The sequence below is a fragment of the Gadus morhua genome, chromosome 10 (assembly GCF_902167405.1).
Source record: "Gadus morhua chromosome 10, gadMor3.0, whole genome shotgun sequence".
NCBI classification, from domain to species: domain Eukaryota; kingdom Metazoa; phylum Chordata; class Actinopteri; order Gadiformes; family Gadidae; genus Gadus; species Gadus morhua.
In genome coordinates this window covers 12,549,345-12,571,044 of record NC_044057.1, presented here as the reverse complement: position 1 = coordinate 12,571,044, position 21,700 = coordinate 12,549,345, and the positions used below count along the sequence as shown (strand labels likewise).

General features: G+C 45.2%; 1 protein-coding gene across 1 annotated transcript; it reads right to left on the bottom strand.

Annotated features, from left to right (window-relative positions):
- Positions 1-5,536: 5,536 nt before the first annotated feature.
- anxa5a (annexin A5a) lies at positions 5,537-19,743 on the bottom strand. The gene is made up of 12 exons (XM_030367381.1): positions 19,045-19,743; positions 15,229-15,313; positions 14,484-14,578; positions 10,979-11,092; positions 10,267-10,357; positions 10,099-10,178; positions 9,687-9,737; positions 9,471-9,564; positions 8,683-8,778; positions 6,994-7,052; positions 6,540-6,662; positions 5,537-5,906 (listed from the first exon to the last, which is right to left on the bottom strand). Exons 1-12 carry the CDS (start codon positions 19,045-19,047, stop codon positions 5,832-5,834), a joined length of 966 nt encoding a protein of 321 aa, XP_030223241.1. The 5' UTR covers positions 19,048-19,743; the 3' UTR covers positions 5,537-5,831.
- Positions 19,744-21,700: the final 1,957 nt, after the last annotated feature.

Sequence of the window (21,700 nt, the reverse complement as noted above, 5' to 3'; positions counted from 1 at the left end):
ACGCAAGGCGATATCTCTTTGAGACACAACGTTTATTCACATGAAAACATACATTACGAGATTCGAATTCGTACCATTGTGGGGAAAAATATAACAATCCGCAATTCCATTCCATTGTGCCGTTGACCCACTGGGAAATTCGCCGCCGTAGTAGGCTATACTAGAATTCGCAAATACTTCTTGAAAACACGAAAGGCAGCCAGATCAACTTGTGACCCTACTTTCCATGTAGTTATGACCATGCATTGGTCGCGTTTCTAAAAAATAAGACGCCTTTACACCCAGTTAATCCAAACCTAATGTTGTGTTGCCCTCCGCTCTTGAAGCGTGGTAAAGTTAGTTTTTATTGGACGTTGGATATTCGACACATTCGAAAATTCTATTTAGCACTGGCTTCGATGGACGAATTTGTGTCAAACCAACTTAGATGTGTTAATACAAGGCCTACCTATGTAAAACAAAGCACCATTTGATTTTATAAAAAAAAATGTAATGTTAAAAAAGGCCATAAATCTATTATGCGGCTTGACCTTTTGACCTACCCATAGCAAAACACATCTGGTGTAATCAACTAACTGCCCCACACATAACACAAAGCTTATTTTCTCAAAACACCTACCCTTTGATTTTATAAATATTTTTTTAACATTAAATTTATTTTATAAAATCAAAACGTGAGTTTTTGGAAAAAATAAGCTTTGTGTTATGTGTGGGGCAGTTAGTTGATTACACCAGATGTGTTTTGCTATGGGTAGGTCAAAAGGTCAAGCCGCATAATAGATTTATGGCCTTTTTTAACATTACTTTTTTTTTTTATAAAATCAAATGGTGCTTTGTTTTACATAGGTAGGCCTTGTATTAACACATCTAAGTTGGTTTGACACAAATTCGTCCATCGAAGCCAGTGCTAAATAGAATTTTCGAATGTGTCGAATATCCAACGTCCAATAAAAACTAACTTTACCACGCTTCAAGAGCGGAGGGCAACACAACATTAGGTTTGGATTAACTGGGTGTAAAGGCGTCTTATTTTTTAGAAACGCGACCAATGCATGGTCATAACTACATGGAAAGTAGGGTCACAAGTTGATCTGGCTGCCTTTCGTGTTTTCAACAAGTAAGCCTATTTGCGAATTCTAGTATACTACGGCGGCGAATTTCCCAGTGTGTCAACGGCACAATGGAATGGAATTGCGGATTGTTATATTTTTCCCCACAATGGTACGAGTTCGAATCTCGTAATGTATGTTTTCATGTGAATAAACGTTGTGTCTCAAAGAGATATCGCCTTGCGTCACATTGATTTCCGAAGTCGCTGCTTTGCTTACAGAGAGGATATAAAGAAGGAGGACGCGACAACACCACATCAGGCGACCGAAATGATCGAATGAGCGCATAACAGGGTTTTTGGCTAGTTTCAAGCAGTGGAGGGCAACACAACATTAGGTTTGGATTAACTGGATGTAAAGGCGTCTTATTTTTGGGATACGCGACCAATGCATGGTCATAACTACATGGAAAGTAGGGTCACAAGTTGATCTGGCTGCCTTTCGTGTTTTCAAGAAGTATTTGCGAATTCTATTATACTACGGCGGTAATTTCCCCAGTGGGTCAACGGCACAATGGAATGGAATTGCGGATTGTTATATTTTTTCCCCGCAATGGTATGAATTCGAATCCCGTAATGTATCATATTTTAAACATTCATTTTCCATTTATTTCGGCTTAGAACGCTTCTACGTGACAAGTTTCTTCCAATTACACTCCAAAAACGAATGAGATTGTAATGTTTTTGACATTTTATTGAATAACAAATCAAAGAGGCAATCGCAAGGACAGCTACGTGTCTGGTCCCGATTTCCAACATCTGGCGTAGCCACGACAACAAGCGAAGCATTCGGCTGATAGTCACCAGTTAAACCGGTCACCACTTGAACTGAAACACCGGTCCAGTTCGTTAACTAAAGTTAACCCTTAAGACGTACATTTTTTGACCCATACAGGCAGAACATTTGTTATCTGACAAATAAAATTGGTAAAACATGACTTTGTCTACATTAAACGTACCGTTTTTCAGAGTGACCTTGACCGCGTGGATGATGAGATTGACGAGGAGAAAAAATGTCCGCTTCAGCTACAGAAATCTGGCTGGAAAAGACATTGGGTGTGTTCGAAACCGCCTACTTGCTTACTGCTTACTACCTACTAAATATTTGGCTTACTTCTCGAATCCTTAAATAATGATTGAGTAATCCATTTGAGTAATCGACGTTCAGAAGACCTTCCTTACTTAACCACCTCAGATGACGTGAATCAAATGACGTGTCAATAACCTACCGGCCGGGCGTCGTTAATAAATATTATAAATAAACATATAAACGTCACATTTAACGTCACAGTACACCTTCAACCTAAGGATTTGCGGTGATATGTTAAAACAATTATTAAACAATTATTAAAAGCACTGCTGCTGCGGCTCCCCGTTTAGCGCCATTGCTTCCACTGTTCTTTTGAATAGACGCAGTGCATTCTGGGGCGGTTGAGTACGTCTAGTAAGCTAGCGATGCTTACTCAAAATCTTTCCGGAAGTAGAAGACATTCGATACTACTCGCTTACCTAAACTCGCTTACTAAGTTCTCGCTTACCCAATTTGACGTCATAGTTAGTAGGAGTAGTAAGCAAGTACGCGGTTTCGAACACACCCATTGACGTTCAACAAATAAACGTCTACGTCATGACGTTAGGCAGGGAAACCTAATTTAAGCGCTTTCATTTCCATAAGAAAAGCAGGTCAATGTAATAAAGTACAATTTCAATTTGATATAATACACAAAAGTACAGTGCCGTCGCTAAAGCAGAAATCTGAATCAGACTTATTCAAAACAGTGCTTTACTTCAACTTTTCAAAAATATACTTTTTAGAGTGTATGCCTAACAAGGTCATAGCTTCCCAGCCCCCTTCAAGCCCCAACCCACGCTTCACAAGCATAACAAGTGGGTCGGCCGGGGCTTGACCGTATGTGACCGTAAGTCCCAGCGCCTACGGCCAGGGATCGGGGTAACCCATTCAACCGCCGAGCTATTGGGTGGTCCGACATCGGTCTCTGTTCGAGCCGTCGTGGACCCCAGCGTCCCTGACCCACTATATCCAGTTCTCTGGGCACTCATCAATTCCCCTCCTTTTTTTGTCACCTTTATTTCACCAGTTTTCTTCACATACACATGCCAATCAAAACAACCAAAATTAATAAAACTAAACGAAGGGAATGGGAGATATTGAGGTGCCAGTGCACCCAATGTCGCAGCTTTTTGTACCACGACCGAAGGCGGGAAGAGCCGTTGTGTTAATCGGCTGCAGGCATTCGTCCGTTTGTCCTGCAGCCGTCCAGCGCTCTGTCGCCCCCTGGTGTCCGATCCCACACCGCGGAGATCTGCCCACGGACCACAATCAAGAGATTTAGAGAGATAGAGACATTCCCCGAGGGATTGACTCCATGGATGGACGCGCTGGAGGAACTTTCTAGTTCTGAACAACTTTTAATGGAGTAAATAGCGGCAGCAGATGAGCTGCAGGTTTAAAATATGGAAACAGGTCAGGCGACGCGAGGGCTGCGCTTCCATTTGAATCCTTAAACATGCTAATCGTTTGTTTCCTCCATCTTTGCATATTGCTGCTTTTTGAGTTTCACAAAAATATGGATATGAAGCGATCATACAATAGCTCTCTATAGAGTGACAATTTGACTCTTGCCAACAATTATAAACAAAATGCAGAATCGAAATGGGATTTGGTGGGCTTTGGTAGGCTTTTCGATAACAGTAGCCTATATTCCACTTCCAGAACTAAATGAAGTAATGTAGGCCTATTCATCAGGAGGAGAGTCATGTGTTCATCATGGGGAGAGTCATGTGTTCATCATGAGAGTCATGCATTCATCTTGAGGAGCCATGTGTTCATTATGAGAGTCATGTGTTCATCTTGAGGTGTCCTGTGTTAATCATGAGTCATTTGTAAATCATGAGAGTCATGAGTTCACCATGAGAGTCATGTGTTCATCATGAGAGTCATGTGTTCATCATGAGGAGTCATTGATGTGTTCATCCTGAGAGACATGTGTTCCTCATGAGGAGAGTCATTTGTTCATGAGTCATGTGTTCATTAGTGTCATGACTTCATCATGATGAGACATTCATGTGTCCATCTTGAGGAGTCATGTATTCATCATGAGAGACATGTGTTCTTCATGAGGAGAGGCATGTGTTCATGAGAGTCATGTGTTCATCATGATGAGTCATTCATGTGTCCATCTAGAGGAGTCATGTATTCATCATGAGAGACATGCGTTCCTCATGAGGAGAGTCATGTGTTCATGAGAGTCATGTGTTCATCATGATGAGTCATTCATGTGTCCATCTAGAGGAGTCATGTATTCATCATGAGAGACATGCGTTCCTCATGAGGAGAGTCATGTGTTCATGAGTCATGTGTTCATGAGAGTCATGTGTTCATCATGAGTCATAAGGTCATCATGAGGAAAGACATGTTTCATCATGAAAGGCATGTGTTCATCTTGAAGAGTTATGTGTTCATCATGATGAGTCAATTGTTCATCATGGAGAGAGTAATGTGTTTATCATGAGTCATGTGTTCATCAGGAGAGTCATGTGTTCATCATGGGGACAGTAATTTGTTACTCATCAGAGTAATCTGTTCATCATGAGGAGAGTTATGTGTTCACCATAAAGAAAGACATGTGTTCATAATGAGTCACGTGTTCATCTTGAGGAGACTAACGTCTCCTAGCATATATTTCACATATATTAAAGTACACATCATATTCAGTTAGGTAGTAATGGCAGACAGCGGCCACTGGGAATCAGCATCGACACATTTCACATGATGTTAATGTTGACTCGCTGATTGGCAGCGCCGGTAACCCCCAGCAGAGGGCGCAACTAGCACACTGTGATGCGTTCTCTACACAAATGTACACAAAATGATACTGAACCCTAGAGCCTATTGAATACCCAATGCCTAGGACCAAAGACCAAACCCTAGACCCACCCAATAAGAACCAATGCAGAAGTGTACACACTTACACACTTATTCTATGTTGTACGTCCTTGCATATAGACAGTACTTGGCATTTTTTGTATCGACTTATCCTAGCTATCCGGGAACGGGTTAACCTAGCGATTGTGAGTGGTCATGTTCCTCAGTCAGTAGAACAGGTTCTTCCACCCCCTTGTGGTTCATCAGAAGACTTCCACTTCCAAAGCTTTCAATCTGTTGACCAATCCAGGGAACAGCTTCCCTTACTCACCGAACACGACCGGGGGTTTAATTAATAAGCAGCAGACGAGCTTACATGGACAACTTTAATAATTCACCTTCACTCACCGCTTCTCAAGCGATTAACGTGCAAGCATGCAGACACACACGCACACACACACAAATGCAGACACACACACATGCATCCATCAGTGTCACGTGACGTAGAAGAGGAGTGACTAGGGAAATCAATAGAGATGGTCAACGTTAACCAAACAGACATTTAATGAGATAAAAACGAGGACAGAGCCCAGCGACACACCATGAATCTCCTTCATATCGTTAGATTTAATATGTATAGATGATACGGGCTCATTAAAGCTCAAGAAGTTCAGAGGGAAGCTTGAGATGTGATGGGGTCATCGCTCTGAAACTCCCGGATATGGCTGACGTCCACGACAACAGACGGGGGTCGATGAGGAGGTGGTCTCGGTCCCGGTCCTGGTCCCGGTCCAGGTCCCAGTCCCGGCCCAGGTCCCGTTCCCAGAGGGGGCATCATCAGAAGTCTCTGGCGCGGTCGTTCCCACCGCAGAGGTAGAGGAGAGCCTTCCCATAGTCCCCCTTGGTGTCCTCCTGGGAGGGGGGGAGGTTGGGTTACGAATTCAGACCACTCACGTTCCGTCTCAGTTGCCATGGAGACCACAAGGGAGTGTGGGGGGGCGGGGGGGGGGGCGGTTGGTTGAATTAAGTAGTGATGACTGATAACATCAACGCTGGATTGTAGCGTGCCGTCACCGCTACGCCACGTTACGTAATTGTTACATCACGCTACGTAACAGCTAAGCCTCTGCTACAATATGCTACGTCACCGCGAGGTCAATGCTCTACAGCACGCTACGTTGGCGCTAGTATAGAGCAGACAAACATAGAGAGGTGAACTATTTCTAGAGAGGAGAGCTGTAGATCTAGGTGAACTACTTCTAGAGAGGAGAGGTGTAGATCCAGGTGAACTACTTCTAGAGAGGAGACAGATCTAGGTGAACTACTTCTAGAGAGGAGAGGTGTAGATCCAGGTGAACTACTTCTAGAGAGGAGACAGATCTAGGTGAACGACTTCTAGAGAGGACAGGGGTAGATCCAGGTGAACTACTTCTAGAGAGGAGACAGATCTAGGTGAACTACTTCTAGAGGAGAGGTGTAGATCTATAGGTATGGATCTCGGTGAACCACTAGGAGAGGTAAAATCTATAGGTATAGATAGTGTACCTGGATGGTGTTGTACAGCGACACTTTGTAGGTTTGGCAGAAGACCTCTCTGATGTCCAACATGTCCACCTCGCTCCGGGACACCATGACCCGGATCAGGGTCCCGTCGTCCGTCCCCGCACGCTGGCCAATCACAGACAAGTTTTAGAAACACCCACACACGCTGGCCAATCACAGACAAGCTTTAGAAACACCCCCACACGCTGGCAAATCACAGACAAGCTCTACAAACACCCCCACATGCTGGCAAATCACAGAGAAGCTTTACAAACACCCCTACACGCTGGCCAATCACAGACATCCTTGAGAAACATGCAAGCCAATCACAGACCAGCTTTAGAAACACGCTGGTCAATCACAGACAAGATTTAGAAACACCCCTGCACACTAACCAATCAAGTACGATTGTGTGTGTGCGTGTGCGTGTGTGTGTGTGTGTGTGTGTGTGTGTTACCCTCATGGATCCATAAAGCGACACAGCGAAATAGGCGGGAACACTTCGAACGCACTTCACTGGTAGAAGAAAAAAAAACACTTATTATTATACTACTGCTACTACTACTAATAATAATATTACTACTACTGCTAAGAATATTACTACTACTGCTAATACTATTAATATCAACACTGCACTATTAATACTACGAGTATAATGTAGAATAGTGTATAGTACACCATTGCTACACTATTTATACTTGTATTACAACAGCGTATACTACTGCTTAATGTGTGTCCATCTATCATGTGTCCATGTGTGTGTGTTCATCCTTCATGTGGTCACCCTTCATGTGTTTATCCTTCATGTGTTAAAGGGATACTTCACCGGCGGAGACATGAATCTGCATTGAAAGTGGGTCATATATTTAGTCGAATAGTAACATAAATTTCAAATTTTGTGCCTCCTTGATCGAGAAATGGCAGACAGTGACTTTCGGCACTTGTGGATTGAAAACGACAGCTCCCACAATGCCAATCAGTGGTCACTCCCTGAGGGATGTAGCATAACAGCCCATCAGCGTTCACTCCCTGCAGTCCAGAGTTAACTGCAGCATGGAGGAGAAGTGATTGTTGCCGTTTGCGGACTCCCGGAGCTCTATATCTAAATAATATAATATGATATAAAATATAGGTATCTATATGATATAATACAATATATAATATTACGGTCAAAAGCTGTGTCCGCCTCCGGATGATATTATAAATTAAAAACTGCGTCAGGTTCTCGGACGTCTCTGATACTTCCAAAACAGGTAAAGACTCGTAGTGGGGTTTATCTCGGCCAGACTCCTGCACGGGTTCGGTTTACCCGACGGGTGAACCGCACAATTTCGATGAAACGGGGGAAAAATAATGTATGTACTGTATTGGACACGGGTGCTGGTCGGGTCGGATGCCTGAACAGCACGTGTCGGTCGCAGGTTTTGCGATTGCGAGCGAGACTTCTCCGTTGCTGGAGATGTTATTCAGGAGCGGAGGAGTCAACCAAAATCGTGCTGGCGGAAGACTATCGCGGTCCACAATCGCGGGCAACAATCCCATTCTCCTCTATGTCAGAGTTCAGTCTACTTCAGATTGATGTGGAAGTGGAAGAACCTGAGACGTCGGAGAACCCGACGGAGTCATTTGAGACGATATTATGAATAAACGAATGCGTTGGGTTTTCCGACTTCTCTGGTCCTTACACATCAATCTGAAGTTGCAGTTCAATCTGGACTTCAGAGAGTCAAAGCCAAAGTTTCTTCCCCCAATTCCTTCTCCAACATGGCCGAGAATCAATACACGGGTCTCCACTTCGGTTTTTCCTCATGCAAATTTGCATCTGCCATGGTCGGAGGTTTGTGTCGGTCTAGTTCTCTAGCTAAGTGGTGGAGAAACATGGCGGACATTGTGTTTACAAATTTGCGGAACCAGTGGTTTGTAGCCCTCGGCCCTTCTAGCAGGCAAGCAAATTTCTCCTGACCTGACGTCAGACGCGTCATTTGACGTCAGGTCAGGAGAAATGTAAGGAGGACAGCTGGGCCAAGGGCAGACTGGGTTAGACTGAGGGAAGAAAAAACAGTTTTTTATATTATAATAGCGATTTTATAATGTTAGAATGCCGGTTCTGCATCGGTGAAGAATCCCTTTAATGTGTTCACCTCACCGATGGCCACCATGAGGTTCTCCAGGTTACCGGTGGTCTCGCTCTTGATACTCTCCTCGATGTCAGTCCCGGCCAGCTTCTTATAGGCAGCGAACACTGGAGGAGAACGTAAAGCTACCACTTATTGTGTGTGGTATGACCTGACACTTAATGTACGCACTAATTGTGTGTTGTACGTCGTGACACTTAAATATTAGTACTTGTGTGGCATCTTATCCTAGTTATCTTGTTGTATACGGGGAATGGGTTAACCTAGTGACTGTTAGTACTTGCCACTTGGTTCTATGAGCATCCTTACTGTGCCGACAGCCATATATTGTTGTTTCACTTCTTATGACAAATGTACTTATTGTAAGTCGCTTTGGTTGAACGCCCTGAACCTGAATGAAAATATCTATCAATACATAATGTAACACACACGTGGTGAGGGAAACATCCTGTACATATTCAATCATAAACGATTCAGTCACGTTCACACTATTGTTATTTTAAATGTTTTGAAGTGTACATATCAAACAGTAATCTGGGTTATGGCGAGTTAGCTTAGAGTTAGCTTAGACTTAGCTTAGGTGAGTTTGGTTACTATAGTGACTTAGGGGGTGGGTGTGGTTAGTAAAGATAGTAAGGAGGTTAGTGGACAGCAGTGAGTTAGGGGGTGGGGCTGGTTAGTAAAGATAGTAAGGAGGTTAGTGGACAGCAGTGAGGTAGGGGGTGGGGGTGGTTAGTAAAGATAGTAAGGAGGATAGTGGACAGCAGTTTGTTAGGGGGTAGCTAGAGAAAGACCAAACCCAGTCTGAGGTGTTCATGACTCCTCTTGCCCAGGATGGAGATGAACACCTCTTCATCTGTTCCCACCTTGGAGGCTCCTGCCTCAAACAGGTCCTACACACACACACACACACCCACACCCCCACACAGTTTAAGACTCGATGTAAACTGGTTTTAAGACTCAGTGTAGGCTGGTTATTTATTGGTTTTAAGACTTCGTAAAACTGGTTTCCTACCTTGGCGTCTTTCTCAATCTTTCCCTCGTTAACCCCTTCTTCCCTGCTCCCCTGGAGAAGGACAGACAGATGACAGACAGGCAGATGACAGACAGACAGACAGACAGACAGACAGACAGACGGACAGACGGACAGACAGACAGACAGACAGACAGACAGACAGACAGACAGACAGACAGACAGACAGATCAGACAGATCAGACGGATCAGACGGATCAGACAGATCAGACAGACAGATCAGATGTCAGACACCACTAGGTGTCACCATAAGGTGATTCCAGGAAGTACAAATCCAGCTGTATATCTACCTCCCTCCTCCTCCCCCCTCCTCCCCCCCCCTCCTCCCTCCCCCCTCCCCCCCTCCTCTCTCCTCATCCTCTCTCTCCCTCCTCCTCCCTCCCCCCCTCCTCACCTGAAGGAGGACTAGCAGGAGTTTTTCGTAGTGGCCCGACGTGTCGCTCATGATGTCTTTCTCGAGCTTCCCGCCAAACTCTGAGAGGAGAAGGAGAAGGAGTAGAAGGAGGAGGTGAGGAGGGGAGGAGCAGCTGGTCTAGGAGGAGGGATGAGATGAAGGTGAAACCTTTCTTGTAGGTCTTGATGACTTCCTTCAGCCGCTCTGGGCTCCGCGACGCCAGGACCTCGATCAGAACCTCATCGTTCGTCCCTGCACCCTGACGACCAATCAGAACACTCCATCCTCAGTTAGACATACATAGACTGCTACTATAACCAGGCTGCTACTGTAACCAGCCTGCTACTGTAACCAGCCTGCTACTATAACCAGCCTGCTACTATAACCAGGCTGCTACTGTACCCAGCCTGCTACTGTAACCAGGCTGCTACTATAACCAGGCTGCTACTGTAACCAGGCTGCTACTGTAACCAGCCTGCTACTATAACCAGGCTGCTACTGTAACCAGGCTGCTACTGTAACCGGCCTGCTACTATAACCAGGCTGCTACTATAACCAGGCTGCTACTATAACCAGGCTGCTACTATAACCCGGCTGCTACTATAACCAGGCTGCTACTATAACCAGGCTGATATTATAAACAGGCTGTTACTATAACCAGGCTGTTCTCATAACCAGGCTGTTATAGCATGAGGATAACATGTTGAGTTAGCATGTTAGCATGTTGAGTTAGAATGCTAACATGTTGAGTTAGCATGCTAACATGCTGAGTTAGCAGGTTAACATGTTTCATTAGCATGCTAACATTTTGTGTTAGCACGTTAACATGTTGCGTTAGCAGGTTAACATGTCAGCAGGTTAACAGTGGCCGGCTGAGTACCTTGAGGGCCTTGTTCAGCAGCGAGGCATCGTAGAGGATCGGGGGGGTCATCAGCGCTACGATCAGACTCTCAAACAAACCGTCCAGCTCAGACTTCAGATGGCTCACCAGGTCCTGAGAACACAGATCACTAGGAATCAATACAGTATCACTGTCTCTGGATTACATCTCTGCAGATCTGAACAATATATAAAGAGAAAATCATAACATTTTCTGTAGCAGGTTTCAAAGGTTTCAATTAAACAAATGATCCCCTATAAGGGGGGTTATTTGTTTATCAACACGGCTGATGCGCGAGCAGAAAGGTGGCGAAAAGATCATTTGTTTGACCGGTTGCAATGGTTATCTCCATGTGGCTAATTGGCAGTTGCGGTGTTAATTTTGTCAGCTTACTGTTACATTAAACTGTAATCAGAAAAATTGGTTATATGCTATAGATCCTATAGTATCTGTGCTATAAAGGCTGGGACGAATTTCGAATTATAAACATGTACACTTTATGTTGAAAGTATAGGCCGTCGCAATTCACATTAAACTGTAATCAGAAAAATTGGTTATATGCTATAGATCCTATAGTATCTGTGCTATAAAGGCTGGGACGAATTTCGAATTATAAACATGTACACTTTATGTTGAAAGTATAGGCCGTCGCAATTCCCATTGAAACGAATGGCGCGGTGATTATTCTTCAAAACGAGAGCTGGTAAATTGTGAAAAATTATTTAAACTGTAACCAGACAACGCGTTTATATGCTATAGACCCTAGAGCAGGGGTCTCAAACTCGCGGCCCGCGGGCCAATTGCGGCCCGCGGGACGATATTTTGTGGCCCCCTACTTGATATCAAAGTTAAGTGTTAGTGCGGCCCGAACGTTTTAATTGTATTTATTTTTTTTTTGCCGAGTCGCTGCGCTTGCCCATTGGCCTCATTTATAAAGCTTGCTGCGCACAAAAACCTTGCATAAGACGGAGGTGAAATGTGCTAGGCCAACGGTATGGCTTCTCCCAAGTCTGTGTGCACTGGAGATACGCCCTTTCTGTGTGTATCTCTTTCCAAACACCATGCACCTGACCGGGTTCTCTCCTGTTTGACTCCTCTGATGTATTTCGATCTTACTGAAGCATCTGAAACTAACCGCTTAGCAACCGAGTTCCTGAAGTTGTGGAGCTTCATATCCCTGAGCATGAAATGTGCGTCAGTTTTTTTTCACTGCAAACGTTGGTAGGCTATTTATAGAAAATGTCTATGTTCTGACAGGTTTGATTGCATTTTATAACTGCATGGGCCTGGATACGTCGGTAGGTGTGTGTGTGTGTGTGTGTGTGTGTGTGTGTGTGTGTGTGTGTGTGTGTGTGTGTGTGTGTGTGTGTGTGTGTGTGTGTGTGTGTGTGTGTGTGTGTGTGTGTGTGTGTGTCCAGTGGGAGAGGAAATATCGACGTGTGAAAGAGTGTTTTGTATCAAGTTGAGGCCGACACATATTAATCTAAATTTATATATCATAAGTTACACATGTATTAAAAAAAAAATTCGGGTTGAATTCGGGCTCGGGCTCATAATTACAGTTAATGTGTCGGGCCGGGCCGGGCTCGTACAGAACATGCACGGGCCGGGTCGGGCTTGACACACACAGACACACACACACACACACACACACACACCAACATTTGCGGTGAAAAATGCTTATGCACATTTCACCCCGTCTTAGCAAGGTTGTTGGGCGCAGCAAGCTTTATAAAAAATAGATATATAAAGCCCTGGGCTTTATATATATTTTTTTTTTTAAATAAAGCCTTTGCTGTGAAAGGGTTGGGACCCCTTCCGGAGGGGCTTGTTGTCAAGTTTGCTAACGCGAATAAGCAACATTAGTCGCTTGGTTGAAACGTGATTCCGGAGTGACACAAAGTGGCAGGAAAATATATCCTGTTCTCCAGCCCCAGTCATGTCTTTCTCAAACCTGCCGTGAATAGAAAGGTTAGTGACGAGCACAGACTATTTCAGGAAAAGTGGGAGACGGAATACTTTTTTGTAGAGCACAGGGGCATCCCAACGTGTCTTATATGCACAGAGAAAGTTGCGGCGCAAAAAAGCATTCATGTTACAGAACTGCTAATAGTAGAGGTTGAGAAGACTGGATATTTGTACTTTTTTGTGGAAAACTTAATGCGGCCCAGCCTCACCCAGAATCTACCTCCAGCGGCCCCAAGGTAAATTGAGTTTGAGACCCCTGCCCTAGAGTATCTGTGGTATAAAGGCTTGGATGAATTTCGAATTATAAATAGGCACACTTTACAGCCCCTCCAGAAAAATGCGGCTTTTTTTGTGAATGTGTGAAAAATCCTTGATTATGCGGCACGTTTTCTTAAAAAATGAGATGAAATATGCGGCATATTTATGCAATTTTATGCGATGAAATTGCGGGAACTTCCATAAATAGCGGGAGCTTGCGAAAAAATGTGCGTGATTACGTCACTTCATAACGTTCCCATGGCAACAGGGGGAAATGGCTGATGTTGTGTGAAGTAAACGCAACATTTTTCAACTGTCTGCTACGATATATGTGACTTTTGCAACGAAAATGCGGGATTATGAAATAATGCAAGCCCCGCAGAAATCGGCATGTGGTGAAGGTGCGGCATATTTGAAAAAATGTTGCCCCCGCATGAATATGCGGACTTTGACTGATTATGCGTTGAATTATGCGATCGCATAATCGCGTTTTCCTGGAGGGACTGACTTTATGTTGAAAGAATAGACCGTGGCGATTTCCATTGAAACAAATCGCGCGGTGATTATTCTTCAAAACGAGAGCTGGTAAATTGTGACAATGAATGAATCAGACAACGCGGTTATATTGACCCTCGAGTATCTGTGGTATGAAGGCTGGGACGAATATCGAATTATAAATATGTACAATCCACAACGTTAGCTCTCTGGCTCATAGCTCAGCGGACTAGAATACCTCCCGTTGACAAGTCGTAGCTACAGTCCGTCCTATTTATGTGAAAAACGTTGTATTTGGATTGTAAAACTCATGGAAATATGAATGGTTGATCTTGATTTCTTTTCTTTGGCAAGTGACCATGGTATAAGCGGGATAATGCCCTTCGAGGTGTCAAAAACATGTTTGATCGATCGTAATTAAAGGGGACTACTTTTGAAGGGAGATTAACTCAAACAGAGTATACATTTGATAAGCATGCAATACAAATAAGAAAAAGCATAATTATTAAAGTATTTGAATTGTTTCATTATGGTGGCAAGCAAGAAGTAGAATAAATGGGATTATCAGTCTAATTAAAAGGGTTTGTGCAACCAACCGCACAACATGACATGATTGCGGCTCTTGTCGTCTTGTCTCTTTCTGCCAACGACATGCGCGTAGAGTGGGGAGTGAAATAAAGACGTAGACTGATAATCCCTCTATAACAACTCCCCGAAGCCATGGGGGCGTGTCTTCAGGCTCCGCCCACATAGTGCATGGGGTGTGTCTTCAGGCTCCGCCTACCTTCTTGTAGCTCTTCTTATAGGCCTCTTTGATCTCCTGTCGCTGGCCGTTGCTACGAGCCGTCAGCAGCATCAGCACCGCATCCTCGTCCGTTCCTGATCAATACATCTGATCAATCAATACCTGATCTATAAATAGATCAATACCTGGATCAATTAATACCTGATCTATAAATAGATCAATACCTGAATCAATTAATACCTAATCTATCAATAGGTCAATACCGGATCTCTCAATAGATCAATACCTGATCAATTAATAATTGATTTATCAATGCATAAGTCTATTTCTTAGGTTAGAGATGGTTAAGGTTAGGTTAAGGGTATAGATGTATAAGTTAAGGTCAGAGACGGTTAAGGTGAGGTTTGAATTCAATTTATTGTAAATGTTTTTATTTCGAACAAGAAATAGAAAAGAAAAGCAATAATAAACAGTAAAATAAAATGATGAAACAAGTGGACGGTTACAATAAAGTAATATTTACACACAATGAATGGGTTGGAGATGTAGAGAGCTGGTAGCTCAGTCATCCTGGCTCCGCCCACGCTAACGACACGCTAACGACAAGCTAACGACCAGAGAATGACACTTTAACGTCTCTGGGACTGACGGGGGGATAGGAGTTCAAAGGTCAAACTGTCAAACAATAATCTAAAACCCATACATGGAGGAGGAGGTGGAAGGGGAAAAGGAGAAGGAGGAGGAAGGGGAGAAGGAAAAAGAGGAGGAGAAAGAGGAGACTGACCTATTCCTTTCATAGCCTTGTTCAGGAACTCGGCATCTGATTTTGGGTTGAAGTTGACGAAGGGACGGACAGTTCCTCGGTAATCCTAGGACCAGACCAGACCAGAGCAGGTAGGGGTTAGACCAGGGGTCTCAAACTCAATTTACCTGGGGGCCGCTGGTGGCAGATTCTGGGTGAGGCTGGGCCGCATCAAGTTTTCCACAAAAAAGTACAACTATCCAGTCTTCTCAAGCTTTACTATTAACAGTTCTGTAACATGAATGCTTTTTTGAACATGAATGGCTCTTTTGAACATGAACGACTTTAAAACATGAACCTTCTTCAGAACATGAAGTGTCCTTCTGAACATCTTGCCTACTCCTTACTGCCAGAGACCTGGCAGCGCTTCCTCTCACACAGCTCCTGCAGGGCCCATGCAGGGCTTTATATATATTTTTTTTATAAAGCTTGCTGCGCCCAACAACCTTGCGAAGACGGGGTGAAATGTGCAGTTGCATTTTTCACCGCAAACGTTGGTGTGTGTGTGTGTGTGTTAGGGCTTTGACTTTTGCCCAAAAATCATATTCAAAGTTTGTTTGTTTATTAATATTAATATTCGAATATATTCGAGTATTTATTAACAATATTTTGACCATTAAATGCCTTCAGTAAGACCTGAGGTGCGTTCAAGTTCAGCGAACATAGGCGAACGTTCGCAACGAACGCGTTGACATTAAACAATTAATTCTGAACGATTTTTGAACACCGTTCTAAACAAACTGTAAACGAAAAAAATGGATACGAAGGCCATGGTATTAGCGGAAGCCTCCATGTTAATGGAAGAGTTTACAGAAGAGGGTTTGCAAGTGGTCGACCTCGTTGAAAGCCTACTGCAGACAACCAGTACGGAAAATTCAAGAATAGAGGGCTACGTCACCGAAGTTGTACCCACTTACTGCGATATAACGTTCAAATCGCATTTTAGGATGTGTTACGTATTTTAAAAATCTAAGCTTCCCTCACTTGTCCACTAGGAAGTAGGACCAAACATATAAGCTGCGTTACCCTCACATAGCCACAAGGGGAGCATGACGTTATTGAAGGCTGCTCCTTCTTCACCTTTAATTAAGTGAAGAAGCCGAAGCCATAACGTCACCCCGGCCACGCCCACTAGGCCACGCCCACTGCATAGGCCACACCCACTTGACGTCCTGTACGGAGGACGTCGAGTGAACAGCCCAGAGATTTTCAGCGACACCCGCCTCAACTCGGCCTCAACTTGATACAAAACACTCTTTCACACGTCGATATTTCCTCTCCCACTGGACACACAGGAACACACACACACACACACACACACACACACACACACACACACACACACACACACACACACACACACACACACACACACACACACACACACACACACACACACACACCCCTACCGACGTATCCAGGCCCATGCAGTTATAAAATGCAATCAATCATGTCAGAACATAGACATTTTCTATAAATAGCCTACCAACGTTTGCAGTGAAAAAAAAACTGACGCACATTTCATGCTCAGGGATATGAAGCTCCACAACTTCAGGAACTCGGTTGCTAAGCGGTTAGTTTCAGATGCTTCAGCAAGATCGAAATACATCAGAGGAGTCACACAGGAGAGAACCCGGTCAGGTGCATGGTGTTTGGAAGGAGATACACACAGAAAGGGCGTATCTCCAGCGCACACAGACTTGGGAGAAGCCATACCGTTGGCCTAGCACATTTCACCTCCGTCTTATGCAAGGTTTTTGTGCGCAGCAAGCTTTATAAATGAGGCCAATGGGCAAGCGCAGCGACTCGGCAAAAATAAAAAAAAAAAAAAAAAAATTAAAACGTGCGGGCCGCACTAACACTTAACTTTGATATCAAGTAGGGGGACACAAAATATCGTCCCGCGGGCCGCAATTGGCCCGCGGGCCGTGAGTTTGAGACCCCTGGGTTAGACAGTCCAGAGACAGGTCATTAAGGGGCAGGTGGGGGTTAGACTATACAGGACAGGTCATTAAGGAGCAGGTAGGGGTTAGACAGTACAAACAGCTCATTAAGGAGCAGGTAGGGGTTAGACAGTACAGACAGGTCATTAAGGAGCAGGTAGGGGTTAGAGAGTACAGACAGGTCATTAAGGAGCAGGTAGGGGTTAGAGACTACAGAGACAGGTCATTAAGGAGCAGGTAGGGGTTAGACAGTACAGACAGGTCGTTAAGGAGCAGGTAGGGGTTAGGGGTCATCTTGCTCGAGAAGGCCTACAGGTACACTGAGGACGTTGGGGATCGAACCCAGAACCAGTGGCTCCAGCCGGTATGTAGGTTGGAAGGATGTGAAATAGTACTAATCGACATTATAACAATGTGTGTGAGAGAGAGATACAGACCAGGACCTTCCTTATCTACAATGAGGACCGTGAGCTTCTCTCCAGCAGCCTAATGGCTCTGCAGTCCTGCCGCTCAGCTTCAGATGGCCGTGGATCTGAGCCGGTCCACCGCCTGAGACTGCTGCTCCATTAACCCCCCATCAGGCACCACTCCCATCCAGTCCAACGCCTCCTCAGGAGAGGAGGAGGAGGAGAGGAGGAGTAGAGGAGGAGCAGAGCCACACAGAGGAGGAGGAGGAGAGACACCCACAGGAGCAGAGAAGGAGGAGGTAGGAGAGAGAGAGGCAGAGAGAGAGGCAGAGAGAGAGAGAGAGAGAGAGAGAGAGAGAGAGAGAGAGAGAGGCAGAGAGAGAGAGAGAGAGGGGCAGAGAGAGAGGCAGAGAGAGAGACAGAGAGACAGAGAGACAGAGACAGAGACAGAGAGAGAGAGAGAGAGAGACCCCAGACCTCCCAACACGGCCAGGAGATGGAAAAAATGTGAAAGAGATGGAGCAGTCGGTGGACCCCCGTAGCTCCGGTCACACGATGTTGGGGAGGGGGGGCTGGGGCGGTAGAGGTGAGCCGAGACTTGTCTGTTGTTCCGCTCCGGTGGAGCGTTCAGCGTGACAACACGACTTTAGATCAACACCCGCTCTGCTGAACCGCAGACCCACAATGTCAGAAAGGACAAAGCCTGGCATTTAATTGCAGTAGTTTTGGGAGTGGAAGGTGAGTACATTAGGTTTAGGATTATCGCGGGATCTCGTGATCTCGCGGGAATACGGCTGGCTCACAAGGCAGCGTTGCACTAACGCGCCCGGTGGAAATGCAAGCAGGGCAAAGTCGCGGCCAAGACGTGCCGCAGCCGTAACGTTGCCGTAACGCGTCCGGTGGAATCCCCGGGTCAGACCCACAGCGGCTGCAGGACTCTGATCACGATCCACCCCCCCCCCCCCCCCCCCCCCCCCCCCCAGACGTTGTCTTCCATCCATAGACCTTACAAAAAGTGAAAGGGGACATATTATACCACCAGGTGTGAGTGTGATTAGCCTTACAAGCCGTTTCAAAAATATGCCCCATATGACATCACTAGTGGGCTTGTCCACCTAGATCTGTGCTGGACAGATGAGCAACGTTTACTTCAGTCCACTGGGTAGGCTGGTAGACCTGGTAGACCTAGACCACACCTGGTGGTATAATATGCCCCCTTTAAAGAAACAAATCCTCATATTTAGTGTCGAAGACGGGTCTTGTCCCGACCGGACCTGGTGGTCCGAGAGAGTTAGTGAGACGCTGTTCGGTGGATCACAAAGGTAAACAACTACTAGTCGACCAATACTAGTCTGGGGCCAAAAGCACGTGACCTTCCACACCGAGATACTATACATGAAGCTAGCCGGACAGCAACACAAAGCCCTCCACAGAGGAGTCCTACTCACCATCCTGCTGAGACCAACGAGCCGGAGAAGAGGTGGAGGAGGTGGAGACGAGGTGGAGAGGAGGTGGAGCAGAGGTGGAGACGAGGTGGAGGAGAGGTGGTGCAGGTTCCTGGACAGAGGAACAGTTCAAACTCCACTTAGGTACACAACCGCAACTCTCCTTATTAACAGACTAATTGGTCGCGGCGTAACGAGGTTTCCCCGGAGAGGTGCAGGTCTTACCACGGGCGTGGGCGAGTCGAGGAGAGGATCTGCCCGTCGTCTCTCCGCTCAGCACCTTAAGGTGCTCTCTGACCCCCATGTGACATCACCGTGACGTCACCCAACACCGCGGTGTCCTGTGTCATCCGGCCGGATCCACTGCCCCTCTGGTCTCCAGTGACCGACGAAACCCTTCACCGGGCCCCACAATGTGTCCAGTGACCCAAGTTATGTTCCCAGTGCCACCAGAATATTTCCAGTGCCCATCAGGATACTTCCAGTTCAACCTTAATCTTTCCAGTGCCACCAGAATGATTCCAGTGCCCTCATTAAACCTGAACAGTAAACAGAATCTAATCAGGGGACGGAGTGAAGAGGGAATGATTTTTTTAGAATTAATTTTCCTACGTCCTCCCTAAATTTCTCCAGAAGGTGAGCCAGCTGTTGGATTGTTCTGAAGTCTTCTTTTGAGGTAACAGAACAGAGAACAACAAACCCTTGGATGAAGAGCCTTGAACACCTCATCACTGAAACACACGAGTTATGCAAACAGGAACAAGAAATCGTATTTCATTTGAAAAGGCAGCAAACCATTTGGTACTTTGCGAGGGTGCTGTGATGGAACGTTACCAGATGAAAACATGAAACATTAACTTATTTAAACCTTTTGGAGATCTTTCTAACCTCAGTGATCCTCCGTTTGTAAAAGTACACAGTACATGAGAGGCAGGGGTTGCATTTGCGTGGTATTTATTTATTCAGCAGTGTACTGGGAACAGCGCCCGGTGATGGAGAGAGCACCGTCTCAAAGTGTCAGCCGGCCGGGGAATCAATCAGTCAGACGACGGCCTGTTGACTTTCTAAATAAAGCTTTAAATATTTAAACTCATGTCTTAACATCTGAGAAACCACCTTGTTGTGGCGTTCTCGGGTTCTGCTGAATCCTTCATGAGGTTCATAACATCACAACACCACCGGCTGGCTGCTGTTGCCACGGCGATGGGACCCGGGTCAGGTGACAGCTGGGAGACATGAGACAGGAAATGGGTCAATTAAACATCACTTCCTGGGGTCCCCCACCCCCCCTCGTGTGGATCGTGGGGGGTCTGACCGCTGGACCGGAGCTCTTAGAGTCATCTCACAGAACAGGACGTTCAATCGTGTAGTTAAGAACGGCTCTCATTAATAATATATAATAATATATCATTAATTATGGTTACCTCGGCTGGGCTGCGTTTCTACTGCTCTTAGTTTGCACATAGTTTATCGTTTATAGTTAATAGGTTTAATTTTATTTGTAATAGAATTCATTTATTCTGGCTGACCGAAGTTTTCTGCTGTGACACCCGCATCACTGAGTAGAACATCTTTTCAGCCAGCAATGCTGAGATAATAACATGTATTATTTAAAGATTAACATCTTCAGGGGAACAACATGTGTCTTAGATAAGTAGTTAACATCCAAAAACCCAACACCTATGTCTCTAGAGAGAGGGACAGAGACCGAGTGACAGAGAGAGACAGAGGGACAGAGACAGAGGGACAGAGACAGAGAGACAGAGAGAAAGGTCTCAAGATTCAGGTCTCAATTTTACATTTTGGTATTCGTATCAATAGTTAATGTTTATTTGATATGATGATTTATGAGTTTGACATTTCTGTTTGTTTTGTCAGGGGCTTTGTCAGAAGTTTCGTCACTCATGTCATTAAAGCTAATTCAAATGGCATTGAGAGAGAGACAGACGGACAGATAGACGCACACAACCACACCCATCCACACCCAACACCCATGCACACACAGCGAGCGAGCAAGCGAGAGACGTTAATTAGAGTGAGGAAAAACATTCTCTCTTCTCTTTTCTAAAGACAGTGAATGACCACATATTCGATTGACCCAACTATTGATCTGCATAACCCTAAACAGATCAATATTGTGTTCATACAATCAGGCCAATGATTAATTGAAGTGATCAGTTATTAATGGCTGAGACACATGACTTCCGGCTAAATCGGCAGTCTCGAGGGACAGAGAGACGCATGACACGGCCAGATGGGATTAATTATGATTGGTTGAGCAAAAACAACAAGCCCGCGCCTCAGAAAATGATGGTTTGGAGGATTTAGCTGCGTTTGTGCTGCAGTCGTGTCTCTCTATTAAAAGGCGTCCCTCAACACATTCATACTATAATAAAATATACATAAAAAAAAATAACACACTTCGTATATAGTTGTGCGCTCGTGCGCGTCCAAGCCAGGTAGATAACACGTGTAGTGTGTGTGTGTGTGTGTGTGTGTGTGTGTGTGTGTGTGTTGGGGGGGGGGGGGGGGGGGGGCTGACATCGTGTGTGTTCGTGATTTAAATCATCTCCCCTTCGAGGCCGGAAGCGCATCACATCGCATCGCGCACTGAAAAGCCAGACGCGGCAGATGGACGCTGGGTCGTAATTATGTGTCG

What these genes read in the sequence shown, in the direction of transcription:
- anxa5a (XM_030367381.1), bottom strand. An exon ending in TCATGAACACCTCAGACTGG is followed by an intron (nt 8,779 to 9,470) that starts GTTTGGTCTTTC and finishes GTTCTCCTCCAG; the next exon opens with TGTTCGCTGCCTATAAGAAG. An exon ending in CGCTGTACAACACCATCCAG is followed by an intron (nt 5,907 to 6,539) that starts GTACACTATCTA and finishes CCCCCCTCCCAG; the next exon opens with GAGGACACCAAGGGGGACTA.